At 32.8% G+C, this 23,189-nt stretch overlaps 1 protein-coding gene and 2 pseudogenes across 2 annotated transcripts; 2 read left to right on the top strand and 1 right to left on the bottom strand.

The window, feature by feature from the left end:
• The first annotated feature begins 1,437 nt into the window (after positions 1-1,437).
• On the top strand, positions 1,438-3,379 carry LOC143579606 (polyphenol oxidase I, chloroplastic pseudogene; annotated as a pseudogene).
• Positions 3,380-16,170: 12,791 nt separating this feature from the next.
• LOC143579605 (heavy metal-associated isoprenylated plant protein 28-like) lies at positions 16,171-18,188 on the top strand (annotated as a pseudogene). Its single transcript, XR_013143492.1, has 2 exons — positions 16,171-16,252; positions 17,795-18,188. The product of XR_013143492.1 is annotated as a heavy metal-associated isoprenylated plant protein 28-like (transcript).
• A 1,637-nt stretch (positions 18,189-19,825) lies between these two features.
• LOC143579604 (E3 ubiquitin-protein ligase DA2-like) lies at positions 19,826-23,059 on the bottom strand (the record flags this gene model as incomplete). Its single annotated transcript, XM_077062858.1, has 7 exons — positions 19,826-20,552; positions 20,753-20,831; positions 21,609-21,690; positions 21,800-21,944; positions 22,651-22,732; positions 22,824-22,869; positions 22,957-23,059. Coding segments are annotated over 7 exons (1,077 nt in total), but the record flags the coding sequence as incomplete, so codon positions are not given.
• Positions 23,060-23,189: the final 130 nt, after the last annotated feature.

Below are 23,189 nucleotides of genomic sequence, written 5' to 3'. Positions count from 1 at the left end.
CACCACTCGCTGTCAATTTTTTTATTATATTTTGATATAACATATAGGAGTATTCTTATCGTTTCAATTTCATTCTTGCATTTCTTTCTTTTTTCTTACAAACAACATATAATAATAATTCATTCAATTCTCACATATTAGCAAAACAAAATAAAAGAATGGTTAAGATCCATTCCATCTAATTATCCATTTCATTCATTCTTCCATTTTAGTCCACTTTCATTCATTATATCCAACTAAATAGTCCCTTAATTTATAAGGGAAACTTATTAAAATAAACAACTTTGACCCACTTTTTTTCCAAAATAGACATCCCTATTTTTGCCCACATCTCTCAAATCATTAATTTTTTTACCAATAAACAAGTGACACATCAGCGAAGCCGGATAAGCCTTAGCCGCCACTTTACGGACACGGAATTTTATGAAAATTAAATGGGACCCACCTTTAGCCTATAAAAATTTGACACGTATCAAAGGCGGCTAAACTTAGCCTACATCTATGGTTATTTAGCCGGCATCCTTGAATCTTATCCGGCTTCGTGATACGTGTCTATTCACTTAGCCGATCCAAATATTCCTTCTTAGTCGGTAGCATGATATCTTTCTCGTTTGACAAAGTTCAAGACACGCTTAATCGCCAAGAAGGTTTCTTTTTGTAAATGTTGTTTATTTTATTTAAGGTAGTGCATGGAGACGATTGTCGAAAGACTCATAATTGATTAATGGCACAATACTTCATTGGTGACAATCCAACATTCACCCCCAAGATGTAAGGGATAAAGATTTACTTTTACTAATCGTAAAGAGTCTTAGATGACAATCCAACATTCACACGAGTTAGAGAAAAAATTTGAGTACTTTCTAAGGGGTTTTGATGCAAAAGGTCGTCAAAGCTTTACAACGCTACAAAAGTGCGTACTTTCTAAGGGGTTTTGACGCAAAAGGTCGTCAAAGCTTTACAATGCTACAAAAGTGCTTGTCATCTATACGACAACTCAAATACTGTGATGTTTCTTCCTCCCGAGATGAATACTTGAATATGTCTGGGAGAAAAGTGCGGAACAAAGTTTTGGATTTTCCCAAATTTCCGAATTTCTCAAAGTTCGAATTCTTAATTTCTGAATTCTTAGGAAAAGGTTGCTGGAGTTGCAAACATTAGTTCATTTCATAAGAGCAATTCACTTAATGCAGTTGTAGAAGTTTTGATATAGAGGGCACCAAGATATATTAGATATAGTTATAGTTATAGCCTCTTTTAGGATCAATAATGGTGTGTTAATTTAGTACACACAGTTGGCAGAAATTAATAAAATTAAATGAACCACTAGTAATTACTTTATCTAACACATCTTGTAATCCATCTTTCACATGTCATGAATCCATTATAAATAGCAGCTCAAAGTAAACGTTTAAGAAGCACCCAAATTATATAACAATGTCTTTCTCACTAGTTTCATTTGCCTCCACATTCACTCCCACCAACACCGAACAGTCCAAACCCCTCTTCAAGACTCAAACCAACCGAACCCAAGGGTTTAGAGTCTCATGCAACAGCTCACCACAAGATCACAATGAAAACCAACTCATACTCCCCAATGTAGACCGAAGGGACATTCTCGTGGGTCTTGGCGGCCTCTACACCGCGGCCAGCCTCACTTCCTTACCCACGGCATTAGCTGATCCCGTAAAAACCCCTGATATTACTTCTACATGCAAGGAAGCAAGTTTAGGGTTTCCGGATATTGATCATGCTATAAGGACACGGAAATGCTGCCCGCCTAGCCTTGGGAAGAAGGTTAAAGATTACAAGATTCCTAGAAAACAAACTGTGCGAATGAGATGGCCGGCGCATAAAGGAACAAAGAAGCAAGTGGATGATTATAGAAGAGCTATTCAAGCCATGAAAGATCCCCCCGAAAACGATCCACGCAGCTTCATTAGTCAAGCTAAAATCCATTGTGCTTATTGTAACGGCAGTTACAATCAAGACGGTCTTGACATGCCTCTTCAGATTCACAACTCGTGGCTGTTCTATCCGTTCCATCGTTGGTACCTTTATTTCTACGAAAGAATACTCGGAAAGTTGATTAACGAGCCTGATTTCGCGTTACCTTTCTGGAAATGGGACGAACCAGAAGGCATGCCGATTCCTGAAATGTTCATACACAACAAGTGTATTAATGGAAAGCCGAACCCCTTGTATGATGTTTACCGCGATGAAGCTAGTGTCAAGGAAAGAATAGTGGACCTGGCCTTCCGTGGCGTTGATGAGGACCGATCGCCTGAGAAGCAGATAGCGTGCAATCTTAGTACAGTGTACCGAGATTTGGTCAGAAACGGAGGTGATACATTATGCTTCCATGGGGGAGAATATGTAGCCGGAAGCAAACCTGTTCCGAATGGTGATAAGTCAGTTGGATCCGTGGAAGCGGGTAGTCACACGGCCGTGCATAGATGGGTAGGCAACTCGAAATTGCCTAATCATGAGGACATGGGTAACTTCTACTCCGCGGGTCATGACCCTTTGTTTTATATCCATCATTCGAACGTTGACCGAACGTGGAAACTATGGAAGGATTTGCGCCTTCCATGACACGTTGACCCAATCGACAAGCCAGATTGGTTAAACGCGTCATATGTGTTCTATGACGAGAATCAAGAACTTGTACGCGTTTATAACAAAGACTGCATTAACTTAAAGAAACTCGGTTACAATTACATCGAAAACCCCAAGGAAGTGTTGCCGTGGAGCAAGAGTCGACCACCTAAACGAAGCCTAAGCGCTCAAGTTGCATCCACGGAAAATGTCCAGACGGTGGAGCAAATTAGGTTCCCTGTGAGCCTAGACAAGGTCCTGAAGATTCGTGTGAAGAGACCCGCGGTGAACAGGACTGAAGAGGAAAAGGCTAAAGCGAATGAGGTTTTAATGATAAACGGCATAAATTTTGATTGTGGAAAGTTTGTGAAATTCGACGTGTTCGTGAACGACAAGGTTAATAATAAAAAAGATGTTTTTCCGACGCCTTGTGATCCTGAATACGCGGGTTCTTTTACACAGATTCCACACGGAGATGTGCAAAGAGTGTCCATGAGCAGTGCGGCGAGGTTTGGGCTAAATGAGCTGTTGGAGGACACAAACAGCGATGGAGAAAAGTTTGCAACGGTGGCATTGGTGCCAAAGGCAGGGTGTGAGGATCTCACCATTGGTGAAATGCAATCAAGTTGGTTCCTCGACCGAAACCTGTACCGTTTGAATCTGAGTAACATTTGCAAGGGTGATTCTGGATGTTGTTTAGCCGGTTAATGCACCTTGAGTTGGATGGCTTTCAATAAAATTAGGTAATCAATAAAACATGGTCTACTAAGCCCATTACTTATCTTCTAATGTTTTCACTCCCCTGAATGAAATCTTATCTATCATAGAAATAGAAACTCAAAAAATTATATATATAACTAGAGGTGGCAATGTAAATGGGTTGGGTTGGGTTAAATTTGGGTGATGGGTTAGAATGAGTATGGGTCAGAATGAATTTTTAAAATAGAGGGTTAGGATGGGTATGGTTTAAGATAGGTTCATCTTGAACCAAGTGAAGGTTAAAATACAAAAGGTTTCAAAAACCCTTTAAAAAAATTCAAAAAACTTAATAAAAAAATAATGACTCAAAATATAAATCAAAAACGCAAAATGTAAAATAACTAAAATGTTCCCCCGTCATCCTCTTTCAATAGAAAAACCGGTTTTGTATCGGTTCAGGTTCGATTTTTCCGGTTCGGTTTTGCTTTTTATCATTACGGTCGGTTTGGGTATTTGTGCGGTTTCGATTTCTCAATTTCTATTCGGTTTCGTGGGTTTTGTTTGAAATAAAATTGGACGGAGCTTGTTTTAGTCCATACTAACCGATAAGCAAACCCAATCATTCTAGCCTATAACCAAAAGTCACTAGTGTTTCCCCAAACTCATCTTGACCTCCTTGGAAAATTCTTTTGATCCACCATAAACTATTCCATTTTTAAAAGTTATTCATATTGACCCAAAAATACCCATTTGGATTTGTTTTGCCACCCCTATATATAACTTTACGTATTACTAATGGCTCTTCGCCATCTCCACCCTTGTTGATTCCCGCCACTGTATATTGTTGGACCACGACTAGTCATAGACGCCCCACATTCATGACCTCCAATACTCGTTGAGCTAAAGATCCATGAAAATTGTGTTTCTAACGACTTAGCAAGCAATCGTGATTTGTAGATCTGTTACCCCTCCCCTAGTGATTTCGTACGGTATCTTACGGGGTGTTTGGGATTGCTTATTTTAACCAACTTATAACTTTTTGAAAAGTTAAAAAGATGTTTGGGATTGTTTATTATGTGAGGGGATAACTTGATAAGTTACAATAATGTAACTTATAACTCATGATTTATTCCAAAAATAAGTTATAAGGAGGTCTAAGTAAAAAATAAGGAATCCCACACACCCACTTAATATACAATTTCCTTTTGTCTTAGTTTATAACTTTTAGAATATGTTTTTATTATTACGACGCACTTATTTTTATCTCAACGTTGATGTATATTTTGTTTAATCAAATCGATATGATTTGCATACCTCCAACTTACTAAGCAAGTGCTCTATCATCTTACCTATAGCGCATTATTGACTAATTGTGTGTGCGTGTGTATAAAGTTAGCATATTAGACATACAAATAACCAGTGGCAGATCCAAATATTTAACTTGGGGAGGGGGGTAATCAATAAAAATAAACTGCATGAAATTATAAAAACGAACTGCATTAAATATAACAAGACAAATATATATTACAGTAGTTTTGTATGTGATTTCATCGACTGGAAACGGTCAATTATAGCTTAATTCGAAACACTTTAAATGCTTTTTTCAATGATACGAATTGCACAAGCATTCAAAAAATCCTCGTCAATTTGATTACACAAATCTGTTATTAACATCTTCATCGCTGAAAAAAAAATCTTTCACCACTCCAACAGGTAAAACTAGTTCTCCAAGCGAACCTGATATTCATGAATCTCCTGCATGTATGTCTTATTCGTTTAACAGTTAACATCTGTTTAATTGACCATTAAAACAAGATAGAATATGTCTGGTTATCACTTTATAGGGTTGCAAGAAATATAGAATATATGGCTAATTAAAAAAGAAAAGGAATCTTAACTGATTATTTATATTTAATTTTATTTTATTACCAAAATTACCACTACAAAACTTAATTATTACATGTTCTCATTAAATTTGAGTGGGTGACTAACTCCCATTAGGCTTGTCTTCAATCCGCCACTGCAAATAATATTTGTTATGTTATTTAAAACTAGTGTTTTCACTCGGTGCGTTGCGCCGTGCAGGTTAGTAAAACACAGGCGATGGTAAACCCAAGCGTCGAGGCGGTAAGTCGACACGAATTCGTTCGATTTCAGTTACGCGTGTTATGGTATCGAAACTAAAGAAAAAAACAAATATAATAATTGAGGTGGATCAATGGTGTTTTTCGGTCGGTAAAACTCGGGCATTAATAAAACCCGAGGGTTGTCAATCCCGGCTATTCAGGCGGTATGTCAACGCAAATTCAGTCGGTCTTCATCACGCTAGTAACGGTACCGAAACTAAAACAAAAACAAATTGGCATTCGATCGGTTTTCGCTACGTCGTTACAAAACCGGAACTAAAACAATATACAGTATGAGTCCGCACGAATTCGGTCGGTTTCCTTCACGTTCGTTATAGTACTGAAACTTAATTAACAAATTGTCATTCGATCGGTTTATGTTATGTTCGTTATTATAGGATAACTAAACAAAAAAAAGTCCGCGACCACTAAGGTGCCGCCAAATGGCCCAATAAGGACCCTTGCGGCACCAAAGTTGTATTTTATACAATATAATAATAGTATAATGTAATAATATTTTTTTAATTCAAAAGTTATATAATAATAATAATAATTACACTAGTATTAACGTAAATACACTAATTATTTATATATATATATATATATATGATTGAACCACTTTGAGTTTTAAGAACTCGAAAGAACTCAGTTTAACGATTTTTTTTCGAATTTTTTTTTACACATGCGTAATATATGTAAGTTACATACACGTAAAAAAATTACAAAATTTTTTACGCACCGAGTCGACTTTTTACACATGTGTAACGGACGTAAAAGTTAGTGTAAGCACTTACATATTTATTCTCTCTCCTACTTTGACTTTTTTGACAGATTTAATCTCAACCACATATTCCAATCCATTTAATTAAATGTGTGGTTCAAAATTGAGTTCTTAAAGTTCTTAAAACTCACCATGGTTCTCAAAATAACCCTCTCATATATATATATATATATATATATATATATATGGAGGGGTTATTGTAAAAAGAAGAGTGTATCTAAAAAGTGTAAGAAGAAATCTGGGTGGTTAGATCTTGTTAATCAATGGTTAAGATGAGAAGATGGAATAAATTGAGGAGTGTTTAATTTTAAGGAGTTAAATTGGTGTGTTAAAGAGTAGTTTAGTCATATTAGGTATTATAACATGCACTTAATAATCATGGAAGCTCCTATTTTTATGCAATCAGTTTATGGATCTTCCAAAATACACTCAACAATAAAATCTTCTTTTATTCTTCAAACCCATAAACGAATCTTGTACATTGTTAACACATTATAACCACCGTCAATTGATTCTCTCTCCACCGTCGTGATTACTAAAGCAGACGAAGGTTAGAATTATTTTTTCTTCATTCAATTCTTTAAGCCATCTAGCGTGGTGTGTGTTTGTGTAATCATTCGTGGGTTTTTGGTCGTTCAATTCCAATTTTAATTGGGTGTGTTTAATTGACGGTGCGGTTGAACAATAATTGAGAAGAAGAACACTCCAGTTGAACGATTCCGGCCACTGTGTTATTGTTAATCATATTGTTTTTTTCTTATTCCGGTCGTTCAAGATAATGGTATTGTTAATCATCCGTGGGTTTTTTGGCCGTTCAATTCCGATTTGAATTGGGTGTGTTGAATTGACGGTGCAGTTGAACAATAATGGAGAAGAAGAACACTCCAGTTGAACGATTTCGGCCACTGTGTTATTGTTAATCGTATTGTTTTTTGTTATTGAAGATAATGGTATTGTTAATCGTATTGTTTTTTGTTATTCCGGCCAGTTAAACGATTCCAGCCATTGTTTTATTGTTAATCGTATTGTTTTTTATTATTACAGAATAACACACTGTAACATACATACAATGTCAAGAATAACACAATGTAAAAGATAAATAATTTCCAAAAAAACACACATTGGGTATTTGAAGAAAACTAATTCGGATCTACCATATCCGCGAAACATGTAATTTATAACACAGTATAATGAACGAATAGAGTGTTTTCTCATTTTTGTTGAATGGAGAATTTTATAAGTTATTAAGGAATACAATGTTGTTTGGTTATGATTAATTGAGGAATAATATGCTCTTTGAATATGATTAACGATTTAAAAAATATTAAACAGAATCATGAATTGATAATATAGCAAAAAATAAGGGATTTTAGTTAATAGATAATTTTTCCAAAATTAAAATAAATGATTGTTGACCATCTTACCCCTATGCGTTTTATTAAATCCAATGGTTCAGATCTCTTCTTACACTTTTTAGAAAAAGTTGACTTCTTATTATAACCTTGCTCTCTCTTTCTCTCTCTCTCTCTCTCTCTCTCTCTCTATATATATATATATATATATATATATATATATAGAAAAGGGTTCAAATAAAAAGAAGTTGTTTCATAGGAATGGTAAGAACCAATAGAATTTTGACATTTGGCATTAAAACCTATGGTGAAAGAATAATTTTAAGAAACTACGTCAGTTATAATGGTGAAAGAGTAATTCTAGGAAACTATGACGGTTTTTGGTAATTTTAAATCTCAATCATGATTGATATGATCCAATTGTTATGATTTATTCTTAGTCTTCCTAGGAAACTACTTACTTTTATGATAATACTCCCCTATATATATATATATATATATATATATATATATGGGATGGTTCAAGAGAGAAATGATATTATTGCAAGAAATGTAAGAAATGAATATGGACCACTAGTTTTGTTTTAAGTTTTAAATACTTAAAGCTAAATAAAGAAAGTATTAATTATTCTCTTTCTTCAATTAATAAAACTAATAAACTATAATACTTATTTATTTAATTAATATAACTAATTAAATTATTATAATTAGAAAATATTAAGAACTCATTTATTTTTATAACTTACTTTTTGTTTCTTGAATTTTTATCCTACACACGTATAATTTATTCATACATTAAAATTTCTTTCTATCCAAAACTAATTTCTTCCAACTCAATATATTAATATCCATCAACACATACTTACATTATGATAAATAATACCAACAAATAATTTTACATGTTCTTGCATTAGATATCAACAAAAAACATACAACCTACACAAAATCGTATAATCTACACTTGTTATAAGAATAAGACAGCATATAACTTACACACGGAAAACATTTAACCTACACACAAAATTCATCATCAATAAAATACACACGCACACGAAAACATATAACATACACACAAAAAACATATAACCTACACACAAAAATTTTAACTTTGTGTAGATTATCTACACTTGTTCAAAACAAGTGTAGGTTATATAATTTTATGTAGGTTATATAACTTTGTGTAGGTTGTATATTTATTTAACTTTGTGTAGATTATACGTTTTTATTGCTCACAACAAATGTAGGTTATATAACTTTGTGTAGGATGTATATAAATCGAACTTAAATACGTTGATATATGCTAATATATTGAGTGAAAATTATTTTTTAATATAAAGAAATAGTATTATATGAATAAATTGTATTTATGTTGAATAAAATGAAGAATGTGTAAATAAAAAATAAAACTAAATTAGTGTTTTTATCTTTTTAATTATTATAGTTAAATTAGTTAAATATATTAATTAGAGATATTTATTATGGTTATATTAGTTGTATTAATTGGGAAGAGAGAGTGCATTTATTGTTGCATTTACATCTTTTTTATTTATTTTGAAATATTTAAAACCTAAAATAAAACTAGTGGCTCATATTCATTTCTCTCATTTCTTGTAATAATTTGATTTCTTTCTTGAACTTAACCCTATATATATATATATATATATATATATATATATATATATATATATATATATATATATAAGGGTTCAAATAAGAATAAGGAGTTTTCTAGGAATGGTAAGAACCAATAAAATTTTGACATTTGGCATTACAAATGATGATGAAAGAACAATTCTAGGAAACTATGTCGATTATAATGATGAAAGAATAATTCTAGAAAACTACGTCGGTTATTGGTAATTTTAAATCTCAACCATTGATTAACATGATCCAACGGTTATGATTTATTCCTAGTCTTCCTAGGAAACTACTTATTTTTAGGATAACTCTCCCCTATATATATATATAGGATTGATTTCTTTTGAGAACCACTTTGAGTTTTAAGAACTCGAAAGAACTCAACGTAACAATTTTTTTTTCTGAATTTTTTTTACACATGTGTAATACGTAAGTGTAAGTGATGTACAAAAAATTACGGTATTTTTTACACACCGAATCAACTTTTTACAAATGTGTAACTAACGTTTAAACTTGTGTAATTATCAAAATTACTTATTCACTCTCCTGCTTCATTTTTTAATTACATTTAATCTCAGCCACATGTTTCATATCATTTAATTAAATGTGTAATCCAAAATTGAGTTCTTAAAGTTCTTAAAACTCACCATGGTTCTCAAAATAACTCTCCCCTATATATATGTATATTCTTGTACGATTCATTGGTATGGTTGAGGTTGGAGTACATATCATGTAGTACGAAGTACAAAACACCTAGTACATGTTCCAACATATAAGGGAATTCTTTTCTACTAATCTTCCATTGATTTTTCAACTTTTGTGGATAAGGGGTCAAGGAGGCGAATCAAGTTTGATGTGTTTCTTGAACGACGAAGATAATTGCCGCCAGTCTGGTTTTCATCTCAACTAATTCATTGTTAACCCTCAAATAAAGTAAGGTATTTTTTTATCATAGCATATTCATGTAACAACTTATAACTTTTTTGTTTCATAAAAATTCATATTATATTAAAAGGATCTAATTATAATAGAAAGGCAGGTAAGTGGGCAACAATTAGTTGTGTTGTCACCTCTTTTTAAATGTCAAAACCGATCTTACATAAAATAGAGTTATCGTTCTTCGACGTCATTGAGTTATCCGCTGAACTCTTTTCAGAAACGTAACAACATTGGGCAAGAGACCCAAACTTCCAAACAAAATTTTAAAATATTATTTATTGGTGGAAATTTGTTTCACACTCACTTATAAAGCGAATTAATTGGTCCGGGTCAACGGCCCTCGGTCCTATCACTTAAGTATGCCTGATTTTTTTTAATTATATGTATATGAATTAGCTCATTAAAAAATTTAATTGTTTAAATAAAAAAAAAGACTTTTTTACTTATGGCCCAAAATATATCTCGCATTTGGCCAATATATATTTAGATTATCGGTGACAGCCCCAGTTGGCCCATTGTCTTCGTCGTTCACAAACACGTCAAACTTCAAAGACTTCGTCAATAAGGATAAACATGCAAATGCCAAGCTAGCAAGAAATCGAATTGCGTTTTCTTTACTAGTGTGTAGTGTACACATGATGAGACAAGAGTTTACAAGTAAGAAGTCGTAACAAAATTGTTTTAGATTTGCATCGATTATTTCTTTTTGTAGATAATGCATGAGTTGGTGACTTTACCCTTGAAAATCTCATATTCGCGTGGAGACTTTTACTTGACAGATGTTGTCGGCTCTAGTGAACCTTCGCAATAAGCAATAAAGTTTTTGACATTCCATTCATCATGTGCCCCTTCTACATGTCTAAGAGTGAACAAGATGAGCTCCTCGATAATTCTAGTGATGTTATGTGACGTTAAGATCGGTCATGTGGGCTTGCAATGAGGAGAACGGTAAAGGTCAGACGCCGCTAAGGAGTGCAGAACTTGTTTATTTCTATTTGATTTTTTTTTATTTAAACCATTTAAAACAATTTCCATGTTTATTTTATGTTGTTTCCTTTTTGAATTCGATCATTTTCTACTATCAGATAGGATCTAGGACATAGTCACATAAATCGCGGTACGCTTCGGTACGGGTACGCGGTTCGCTAGGCTAGACGAATTCGGTACGGAGGGGGTAGGTTCATTTCGGTACGAACCGGTACGGTGTACCATATAGTTCGGTTCGATGCACCCAAATAAAAAACTAGCTATTTATAATTTATATATATTATAAATTTAATTTAATACTTTTTATGTATAAATATATGAGATTAAGGATCAAATGTAAACAAGTGAGAATAGAGGGAGTTAGTTATTAGAGTACACAAACTAATTTTACATTTTTAATAGTTTTTATGTAAACATTTATAAATTTAAGGGACTAAAATGTTAAGGATGAAAGTGTAGGGAGTTAATGTTAAATTATAACTTTTAAAATCCTAAATAACAAAGATTGCATTACAGCCGCTCTGTTTCTTCTCCATCTTCCTCATCTATCTATTCTTCTTCCTCTTTCAATTCAGTAAAATCGCGAATTCTTAATCAATAAAAGCGATGGACCAGCATCAATTAAATCGCGATTTAGGTTGTTAGGGATCGAAACGTACCGGAATTTGAAGTCGCGAATTCTCCGGCTACCGAAATGCCGGCGAATTGCGATTGGGTACACAACGTACCAATACGAAAATCGTGGGTCTGTGAGCGATTTATGTAACTATGATCTAGGATTGCTTTGTTGTTTGGTTAGACATCTATATCTATAATCTATAATATATATATATATATGGACGAAACCATAAAAATCACATGTGTCCCGATATGGTCGCTTCCTTTTTTTTGGAATAACCAGCTTTGCTTAATTTATAAATGGAAGTTTCTCATGCATTTGACCCGAATTCACGGGTATGGGTCTCACCAAACTCAGATATTCCTTAAACGGGTTATAACATCTCATTATTTAAAAAACCAATCTTACCAAATATTTGATATAAAAATGCCATAAAATATGAATATACATGAAATTAATATCTTATGTATTTAAAAAAAATATATACTATTTATAATTATAATTAGAAAAATCAATTTTATAGTAAAAAAATAAACGTCTTAGGTCTCATCAAACTCATTTAGCTTTTAAACCGGGTTATAACATCTCATTTATGTGTAAAACAATTTATTATCAAGTCATGAGTATATTATTAACTTTTATACAATAAAAAAATTAAAATTCAAGATATAAATAAATATTAGGCACAAATAATATAAAACAACTTCTGTAATACGATGGATAAAAACTAGTTAAGTTATATCGTTCAAGAATTCGAAGCTTTCAAGAATCACTTGGTTTTCAACTATTTGTTCTTGGTAACAATTTGTTTGCACTTTCATTTGCATCAACAAATGGTTGGGCGTGCCATAGGTCGCCCCCTGTGTAAAAACAACCATGATCCACGTGTCGTGTATATACATATGTAGGAACAGATTAGGGAGATAGAGCTACATAGTGATTAAACAAAGGAACCGAGTAGAGACGCTGGTCGATTAAGAGTTGAATGACAATGAGAAACCCTTGGGGTATTTTGTCGATCAGGTCGACTTCCTCGATGTATCTAATGATCTTATGTGACGTGAAAATGGGTATGTAGAATTGGACGATAAGGAAAACGGTTAGGATCGGACATGGTTAAGAGGGCATGACTCATTTATCTCTTTTTTTTTTAATTAAATCGATTTTTTATGATTACTTTATCTTGTTTCCTTTTATAAATGTGCTTTTCTCTTTTAAGAATGTAATCAAAGCTTTCGATTAAGAATTATCGATCTGGATTTCAACCATGTGTTCTTGATAACTATTTGTTTGCGTTTCCGTTTTGCATCAATATGTAACCACCAATATGGCCATGTAGTCCTTTTTAGCATCCCTCCAATCTTAAATTAGTGTGTTCTTTCCAGGCCGGCTTCGAAAAGACGAAATAAATTGTGGGTCAAAGACGAAAATCTTTTTGAACTTTAAGTAAAAAAAACATTTTGTTGGTTTAAGCAATTTAATTTTAAATGAGCTTACTTGATTATTATTTGAGTTGTGTAATAAACTTTTGTATAAAAATAAATTTAAAATTGTTTCAAATAAGACTAGCTACCACAACCTTCTGGTTAAATGTCATCCCCTTTTACCACTGGACCAAACTAGTGGTTATGTAATTGTGTTGAAACATTGATTATATATATTTTTTTTGGTAAAAATACATAAAAAAAGTTTGAAAATAAAAACCGGGCCTAGCAGATGTCGGACCTGTAGCCGTCAACTACCCAACCATGCCTTTAGGCCGGCCCTGGTTCTTTCTTGCCAAAAGAAACGTTAATAAAGAAGCAAATTAAAAGTGGGATCATAGTGTAAGATCCTCTCATGCTTAATGAACATCTAAATTTTCGATCTAGTCAACGATCATAACTTGCGCATTACTACTATTACATAATATAATTATATTATAAGTAACTCTATACCTTTTGAATTATTTAAAAAAATAATAAAATACAAAAAATATATTAAAATACCGTGTACATTCATATCTTTTAACAATCTGAAAAAACTAACAACATTTGTTTACTGTGTTTAGGTTATATATTCCATGCGTAAGGATTCAGGAATTTTTTTCCTACGGGTTTACATATTTTCGGTGTACAAATTAAAATGCAACCAAACGTCAAATTTTATGGACGGGTCGGCTCAAAGAATATTATATAATATGATATTATAATAAAACAATATGTTCATTTAAAAAACACTAAATAAAAGTACAAGGTCGATAAGAATGAGAAGAATCAGAAGTTAAAATGCTCTTTTTTAGCTATTTAAAATCTCAATTAATAACAGAGTAGGGCTGAGCACAGTTCGGTTCGGTTCGGTTATTAGGGGAAACCCAAACTGAAATCGAAGTAATCGGTTATTTGAATATACAAACCATTCGGTTTTCGATTTTTCGGTTTTCCGGTTATTTTCGTTTTAGGTTCGGTTATTTTCGGGTTTTTTTCATTGTGTAGACATTGCATAAAAAATAAAAAATGAAAATGCATATTAATAGCTTGTATAGACGTATTAGAGTACTACAAATATATTGAATTCAAAAAACAAAAATAGGCACGTGTTACGTGAAACTTTACGAATACAAAGTTGTTAAATAGAGTTTAAAATTTAACAAAGTTTTTAATTAAAATGCATTATAATTTTGTGCACGTCTTCATTTATCATCTTATTTATCTTCAAAGTTTAGTCTATTCCTTATTATCTTGATAATTTTTATCACCATCAATCGGTTCGCTTTTTTCGGTTTTTTTTAAATGGATAACTGAATCGAAATCGAAAACTCGGTCTTTCAAAAAAACAAAAAGTTAAACGTCGGTCAATGCGTCGGTTCGGTTTTTCAGCTAATTCGGTTTCGGTTCGGTTACTTCGGTTTTCCACTCACCCCTGTAACACAGTGATGGTCTACCAAAAGTTAATAATAATAATAATAATCATAATAATAATAATAATTAATAATAATAAGTTACCAAAATTGGTTTTAGAAGACTTGAACTTTACATCTTCCAAGATTGGAAGTGCCTTAGGGTAAAGGAATTTACCAATGTACCATCTTTAACGTTTTGTCATGAGTTCATTTTTAAAAAACTTATGAGTTCCCTAAACCTTTTTATATATCATTTTAACGTAAATTTAAAAATCAATGAGTTTTTATGAACCTGGTGAACTCATATTAAATTCGCCCATGGTCTCGTAGACATAAATATGAACAAATTAACTAGTTAATGATTTTCTATGTAAATAACATACGATTTTGTATTAAAAAGGAAATGTTTTATTAAAATATTAACCATTGGTAGAAAAATTAAACGATTTATGTTTCTTCTTTTTGTCCTCGCAGTAATTTAGTCTACAACAATAAACAGTTCACATTAAGGGGTTGTTTGACAATTAAGTGTTGATTAATAAGATGTGTGACTGATTAAGAGACTGTCTCTTAATCATTTAGCGTGTAATTGAAATTTAACCATTATGAGGCTCTATGAGTCATTTAGATATGTAACCAAGCTAAATATCATTACAAACGAGTTTTACAATAGCAAGGGCGAAGCTTAAAAAATTGTCCGGAATTGAATGAATAGTGTATTCTCAAATATGACTTTCCTCATAACATTTTTTTCTCTTCTACTCACAACCAATCCCAACCACATCCTACAATTTGTAAAACCTCCTCACAAAATATAGTGAGCGGGTTGTGAATGCTCTTAGAGCACTAACATCTCTTTGTCATCTCTCTATATATAACTAAACTAAAAACACACCTCTTCTCTAAATTTTGTATGTACTTTTATAACATCTTCAAATTTTTTGTTTCTTACTTACAAACACTTATTTAATTATTTTTTTCTTTGCTATACATTCTATTCCAAGAATGATAAATAGTCTCTTCTATATGTATAGAATTACTATTAATCTTTGCTATATACTTTCAAGTTTGAAGAATGATACATGGAAACTAAATAAGTGAAAACTATATATATATTTTCTATTATATTATAGAGATAAATGTCAATATAAAGCCTGGGATGTAAATACTCTAGCATTGATTTAATATGTTTCTTGCTTAGGTAGCACGTGAACACCGTGAAGATACCTTGAGAATCAAGTTTTAATCTGCTTTAACCATTATTATGGTTTCTACAAACGAAAGACAAGGAACAAGTCGGTGTACCACACATCAAGGGCCATACACATGCACATATGCATGTATATAACTTAACATGTATATCATGCAAGCATATAATCAAGATCAATTTAAGCACAAAGTGTCTTATAAATAAATCTGCTCGTAACATCACAAACAATCGATCAAACATAACATATTCCACGATGGCGGTACGTGTATATATATATATATATTTCCACCATTAAAAAGGTTGTAATATCGATCAACGAGTAATTCTTGGTTTCTTGAACATGTAGATCATAGAAATGCGAGTTCATGTAGATTGCCCCGGGTGTGAGAACAAGATCCGAAAAGCTCTTCAAAGACTCAAAGGTAATATATACTCCTTCAGTCTCGGTTAAAGTGTCTTAGTTTGAAAAACACAAAGTTTAAGGTAGATTAAATTATTATTTTATTTGCTTACCAAATGACAATAATGTCCTTAGAAATTGGGTCCATCAATATTGTTTATTAATGTTAGTTGTGTGTGTTTAAGAGTAACTTGGAAATTGGCTAATAAATTTTGAGAATTGACATTTGTAATGAGACAACTAAAAAAGGAAATGTGAACACTTTTAATGGGACCGAAGAGGGTATAAATTTAGGGGACGTTATTTGATTTTTTAAACCGTCTGTTATTAAAGAAGGAAATATTTTGCTTTCTTATTGTAAGTTGCATTAGTTTTTACTATGTCTTAAGTAACTTTACAACAATGATAAATGACACAAGTTTTGGTAGTCGTAACGGTGTTACTAAAAAACAAGGAGTATCACTAACGGATGATTCTGTTGGCAATCGGTCGATTAGACTTTTACCACGCAAAATTTGTCGAAAAGACCTCTGTGGGTGATCTCATTTTCAACAAGGTTACCGACGTAATTTGATGACATGGTGCGCACAACCAATGAGCGGTCTTATTTAAAATACAAGAAAGGTGTCACTTTTAGGCTTGGAAGGCCGACGGTGGCACACTAAGCTTGTAGTTCTATTTATAGAAAGTTTTACATTGTTGCAAACGGCCCACACTGAGAAAAGACTGAGCGAGAATAAAATCAAAATAGCTTCTTATTCGTGGTAGATTACCAACGGCGTGTTCGTTGATAATCAACCCCACACCATTCAACAACTGAAAAACCTAGGTTGGAATTCAATCCAAACTTTTATCCTCGAAACTATTAATTCAATATGCTTTATTTTTAATATTTTCCGAAATTTTTGGGGGTTATTCTCCATTATTCTTTTTATTTTTTTCATTATTTCAATTTGATTTTTTTATTGTGTTTTTTCTATCAATTCTATGTTTCATTTCTTCTCCTGCTTATGAATAATTTGTGAAAACGGTAGATCGATTTTGACTAACGGGCTGTTTGTTTACATCTGAATGGAATCATTCAGATGTAAACATCTAATTCAGACTTCAGACTGTTTGGTTCCAAACAGAAAAACATCATAATGGAATTTGGTCTGAATCATTCAGACTTATTGTTGTTGCTGAATGGGATAGAGTCTCATTCAGATCTGACTCATTCATATCTGAATGAACTAAACAGCCCCTAAGTAATTCATGAATTAATCTACGGGGATACTTTTCCCATCATAAACAACCAAATCCAAACTCTCCCTCTAGATCCATCTATATTCCGTTAATAAATATCAACGAATGGTATCCGTCATTGATACTCCGTTGTTTAGTAGTGTGTTATGTCACACATTTACTTGTTATACATGATTACATATATATTAATAATAATAAAAGTTACAACTTAGAAGTATGTTATATGGAACAAGAAAAAAACATTAATTTTCACTAATTGCTTAAAAAAGACTAATAACTTGAATAACTTATTTTTGTAACAAACTCTAAACATACACAGGGGTGGAGAATGTAGACATAGACATGGGTTTACAAAAGGTAACAGTCACCGGAATCGCCGATGAGAAGAAAGTGTTAAAGAAGGTTAGAAAAACTGGCAGGCGAGCCGAGATATGGAACATACCCTATAACCCTGATATCCGAACACATAACTACAATGTTAACCAATATGCTCAACAACAACAAAATGGTGCTTCGGGTCCAGCCCCCTCCGCGACATTCTACACCCGACAGCCATCTTCGGCTTCATCCTACAACTACTACAAACACGGTTATGATGATCACCATGTTTATAATCCGGTCCAGTCTTCGGGTTTGATTAGACACCAGACTGGTGCTGCTTTTAGTGATGAAAACACTCATGCTACTTGTAATATTATGTAGAGATGTGTTTGTTATGTGACTTATGTCTATGTGCTATGTTATTGGTGATTTTTGTAATTCATTAAAGGTATTTGCTTATTGTTATAAAAGTGAATGGTTATTTTTACATTTTAATTACATATATATTTTTAAAACAACTTGTAATTTATAGGGATTATGGCCGTACATATAGGGGTGTAAATGAGCCAAACTGTCGATGAGTTACTCAAGATAGGCTCGTAAAAAACTAAAAACGAGTCAAGCTTAAATGAGCTCGAGCCTAAAAATAATCTTATTTAGTAAACGAGCCCAACCTCAAGCTTTACTTATCAAGGCCGAGCTAGCTCGTGAGCTCAAAGACTCCTCCTATCTATATAATTTGTATTTAATTCTTTAAATATATATTTGTATAATAATAATCTTTATGTATAAACTTATGATAAAATAACTAGATAATATATACTGTGACATATATAAAAAAAAATAAAGGTATATAAAAAATAACTTTGTAGGTGAATGACTAATATACGAGCACCCAGTGCAAAAAAATAATAAAAAATAATAAAAAAAAAGTCATGAGCCAAGCTCGAATTTTTAAAATTTAGCTCAAAATGAGACAAGCTCATGCTCAAGCTCTAGTAAGTTGAACGAGCCGGGCTCCAAACTAATCAAGTCAAAGCTCGGCTCAGCCCGTTTACACCCCTAACCATGCATTAAGCCTAGTGGCGAATGTAGCATTCTCAACTTTCTTGGCAATATGCAAAGTTAATCACAATTTTTTTTTCTCCATTTTACGTATTCGGATACACCTAAGCAAATATTAGAATTCCTCTGAGTCCAAATATTTTTGAAATACCTCTTAAATTTACTTCTAAATCCACCACAAAAACATGACATTGATATGATAATATAGTATGATTCAGTCTTGAATCTCTTAGATTTGTCCCTACCCTCGGTCCAGTTGGGCTTTTTATTTAGACAGTTGGACCAATACTCCAGCATACGGGTCACGGGCGTCACTTTTACCAAAACCCAGCCCGAGAAAATTCATACCCGGACCCGAACTAACCCGACCCAAAAAACCCGAACCCGAACCGAAGTAATTCGGGTTAGTTATTGGGTTTAATTTATAAGTTCTTGGTAAACCCGAATAAACTTTTAGTTTTTAAATTAAGAATATTTTTAGTTATAATAGGCTAAATCTTAGCAGTTATTATGTATCGATTGTTTATGGTTAATTTAAGTTTCTGTTTATTACTATTAGCAACCGTAATCGAACAACCAAATCACGTCTGATTGAAGACGATTGTGGTTCAAGTATGATTTACTCTTCTTTTGAATAGTTTTATCAAGTTATGTTGGTTTATTATTTGATTATTTGTGTCACGAGCACTAAAGATTATGTTTTAATTTTAACATTGTAGTTTTTTTTTTAAAAAAAATTGTTTTTTGTTATTAGTTTCTGGTATACTCGAAACCCGATTAATCCAATCCGAAATAATCCGAACCTAAAAAACCGTGAGAGATTTGTGTTAGGTTTCGGGTCAAGATTTAAAACTTTAAAATCCGAAAAACCCAAAACCCGAAAAACAATTTGGCTCAACATTGCATAAAAACCAAATATAAACAAAAAAAAAAACAAGAAATCAAATTTGATTCCAAACAACAAATCTGAATAACCCCATAACAACAATCATACAACACTTCAAAAACAAAAAGGGGTTGTGATTATCCGTCTTGTATGCATTCATGGTTCAAACCTCTACCCACAAATCTACATTTCATTTTTCTTTTTTTCATGTTTTACATTACTGTATACCACAACACAAATACACCTTAACACACACACACATACACTAAATCCACGCGACTTCGGGTGCACTGTTCGCCCTAGCCCGAGCCTCGGCCAACGAAACCGCCATGGCCAACATCATCTGCTCTTCAAAGCTCTCAGGAACTATACTCCCATTAACATTTTCCACCTCATCGAATTGACCATAATGCCCTCTGCTTATATTATTATCATCCACTCTCCTCAGGCTCAAATTACCATTATACCCGTACCCGGTTTCTCCCATATGTTCTGAACTATTGTCATGATTAAATTGCAAATGGTTATTAAGTGATATTGATTGATGACTATGGTTCGGATGCGCGTTGTATCTTGATAAACTCACGCTATAAGCGTTGTAATTTGTTGATGACTCGCCTCCCGTTTGCTGGCGTTCGGCGAGGGCGGCTATCGCGCATGCGAGTCCGCCGGAAGGCGAAGACGACGAAGCGGAGTATTCGGCTTGTGGGGCCATGGATGCTAAAAGACGAACTTCGGTTGCGTATTTTGCTAATTGGGTGGCATCACCGTAATTATGGTTATCGTGTTTGTGCTTGTTATCCTCCTATAACCATAAACACACTTAATAACTATTATCATTGAGTTGTTATCATGTTATGATAAAGTTATATACTTTTGACAAATCGCTTTGACCCAGTACAAAATTTATTTGTTTTGACCAGTTGACCCGCCCGGTTTACCCATTTTGGAACTTATATATAAGAAATTTACAACTGTAAACAACGATGAAAGTGTAAACGATACTCGTAAAAGTACCTGAAAAGACAACCAGATGGCTTCCATGAGCATTATGTTTTCAGGATCAAGATCAAACTCGTCATCTCTGCAGTCAAATCACACAGACCAAATAATATTTAAGGTGTGTTTGTATCTATGGTGGCATTTTAAATATACTTAAAATTAATGTTCGAAATTTATCTAAAGCTTTCAAGATGCTATGTTGGTAAAGCAAGAAAATTGAAAACCTAGCGAAGATCACATGATCACCCCGGTAGGTCCGAAAATTTTTTTAAAAACATTAATATTTTATTTTGAAAAAAAATATGTATTCTTAATATTTAAATTTTAAACCAGCTTACCCAATTCATTTAAGCCCATTTTTATTTTAAAAAAAGAAAAAAAAAACTTTTTGCACAACCTAATAAGCCCATTTAAGAATTTAATTATTTAAACCCAATAAAATTAAAAAAAAAACACCTTTTACTTAAGGCCTAAATTTTTTTCTCGCCTTCGGACCAAAATTATTTAACGATTCTCAGGGGCAGCCCTAGTTATGCGATCAAAATAATGAAATGGGAAATTATGTGTTCTGATGTTGACCATGTTGACATTATTCCTATATCTGAAAACTGGTTAACTTATATAAAAACTTTCTGAAAGTTTTAGCCTTTTTGTGAGTGCTATAAAGAAACAAGACTGGTATATGCTATTCATAGTACAAGCCAATTTTAAGCGTTAAACTCGTCAAGGACGTTGGGTCGAACAATATATGCAGGTATAACAATACCAATTTTCAAAGCTCGCATGCAACTTAAAATATAAATGCAACCATGCACTAAAAAAATTAAAAAATAAAATAAATAAATAAAAGATCACGCACCTGTTCTCCCTATAACGTGTAGGATGTCTGATGGTTGCAGGATTTGAAGCGGAAACAATTTCCTCACCTTCAGAAGAAGAGGCTGCTGCATATATAAAACATTAAAACTTCTTATACTAAATTGAAAGACGAACAAAAGGTAAACGATAACCAATTTAAACTGACATTTAATTATATATCTGGTTTCATACCTCCTCTAGAATAATATTCAGTCTCCCTTGATTCAACGACCCTGTTTGAAGAACCCGTTTCTTGCCTTTTTAACATTCTTTCCTCTTCATCTTGAATTTCTTGTTGTCTCATTCTTATTTTTGCTTCTATCACTCTTTGCTCTTCCTGTAAACAAAACAAGAATACGCAAAAAAAAAAATAATAATAATAATAATAATAATAATAATAATTTCAAAATGCAGCAATAGACCGAGTAGGCTTGCAAGCGAACCGAACGTACACAAGCCGAGCATGTTCATGTTCGTTCATTTAACTTTAACCTAACAAACGCTAGAACACGAACAATTAAACAAGCGGGGTTTTCTTGTTTGTGTAATTGTGTTCGTTCGAAAAGAAAAGGAGCATGTTCGTATGTTCATTAACAGTATAAACGAACGGTTCACGAACGTGTACGAGCTGAACATAAATGAATGAACATAACTAAGCTAAAACTAGTTAAATGTAAGGTGTAGAACAATGTATCAGGCCTAAAAATTTATTAAATCTACACTAAGTTGTGATGACCAAAAGAAAATTAAATGAAAGTATTAATGAACATGAACAAACGAACTTAAGCAAACGTTAACTAATGAACAAAAATGGATGTAAATGAACGAACGTAATTGCGTTCACAAACGTAAATGAGCAAACTAGACATGTGTTCATGTTCATTCGTTTAACCAAATGAAAAAAAAATTTGTTCATATTCGTTCCTTTATTAAACAGGCATACGTAAACGAACTGCCCGCCAAACAGCAGCCGGTACTGTTCACTAAATGTTCGGTTCTATCACAGGCCTAACAAGTATAAAATAAGCGAGTTTAATGCTTACAATTTGCTCCTGCCCCTTTTCTTCTTTCGTTTTCACGCCTCTATACTCGACCGCGTAGTTTAACGTTTTGCAAAACGGACATCTTAAATTTTGTCAAGAAAACATTAACATTAAACCAAATATCATAATCAATTAATCATATTATTCTCAATACAATACACCGATAAGGATACTGCGTAGGACGTGTTGAATTAGGCGTCTTCATCTGCAAGAAACACTCTGATTCAACAACAACAATATTAACAACTTCAGATATTGTAATTAATCATTCGGTTCACAATTAGATTCAAATCACACAATATTTACCGGTACAAATTCCTTTAGAACAACATCTTGACCTATTTAAACTTGGATAATACTGCAAATGTTCAAAAATGGAAACAAATGCATCAGATAGACATAAATTAAACTATTATACTTCATAGGGAGTGCATGAAACCGAAAAAACCGAACAAAAAAAACGACGGTTTTGGCTTTATCTTTTTGTAAAAACTGAATTTACGGTTTGGTTTGGTTTGGTTTGGTTTTGGTTTTGAAAT

Source organism: Bidens hawaiensis, unplaced genomic scaffold (assembly GCF_021521415.1).
Source record: "Bidens hawaiensis isolate Kalapana, Puna unplaced genomic scaffold, B.hawaiensis_p1.1 tig00029884_1, whole genome shotgun sequence".
NCBI classification, from domain to species: domain Eukaryota; kingdom Viridiplantae; phylum Streptophyta; class Magnoliopsida; order Asterales; family Asteraceae; genus Bidens; species Bidens hawaiensis.
This window is presented reverse-complemented; position numbering and strand designations above follow the sequence as displayed.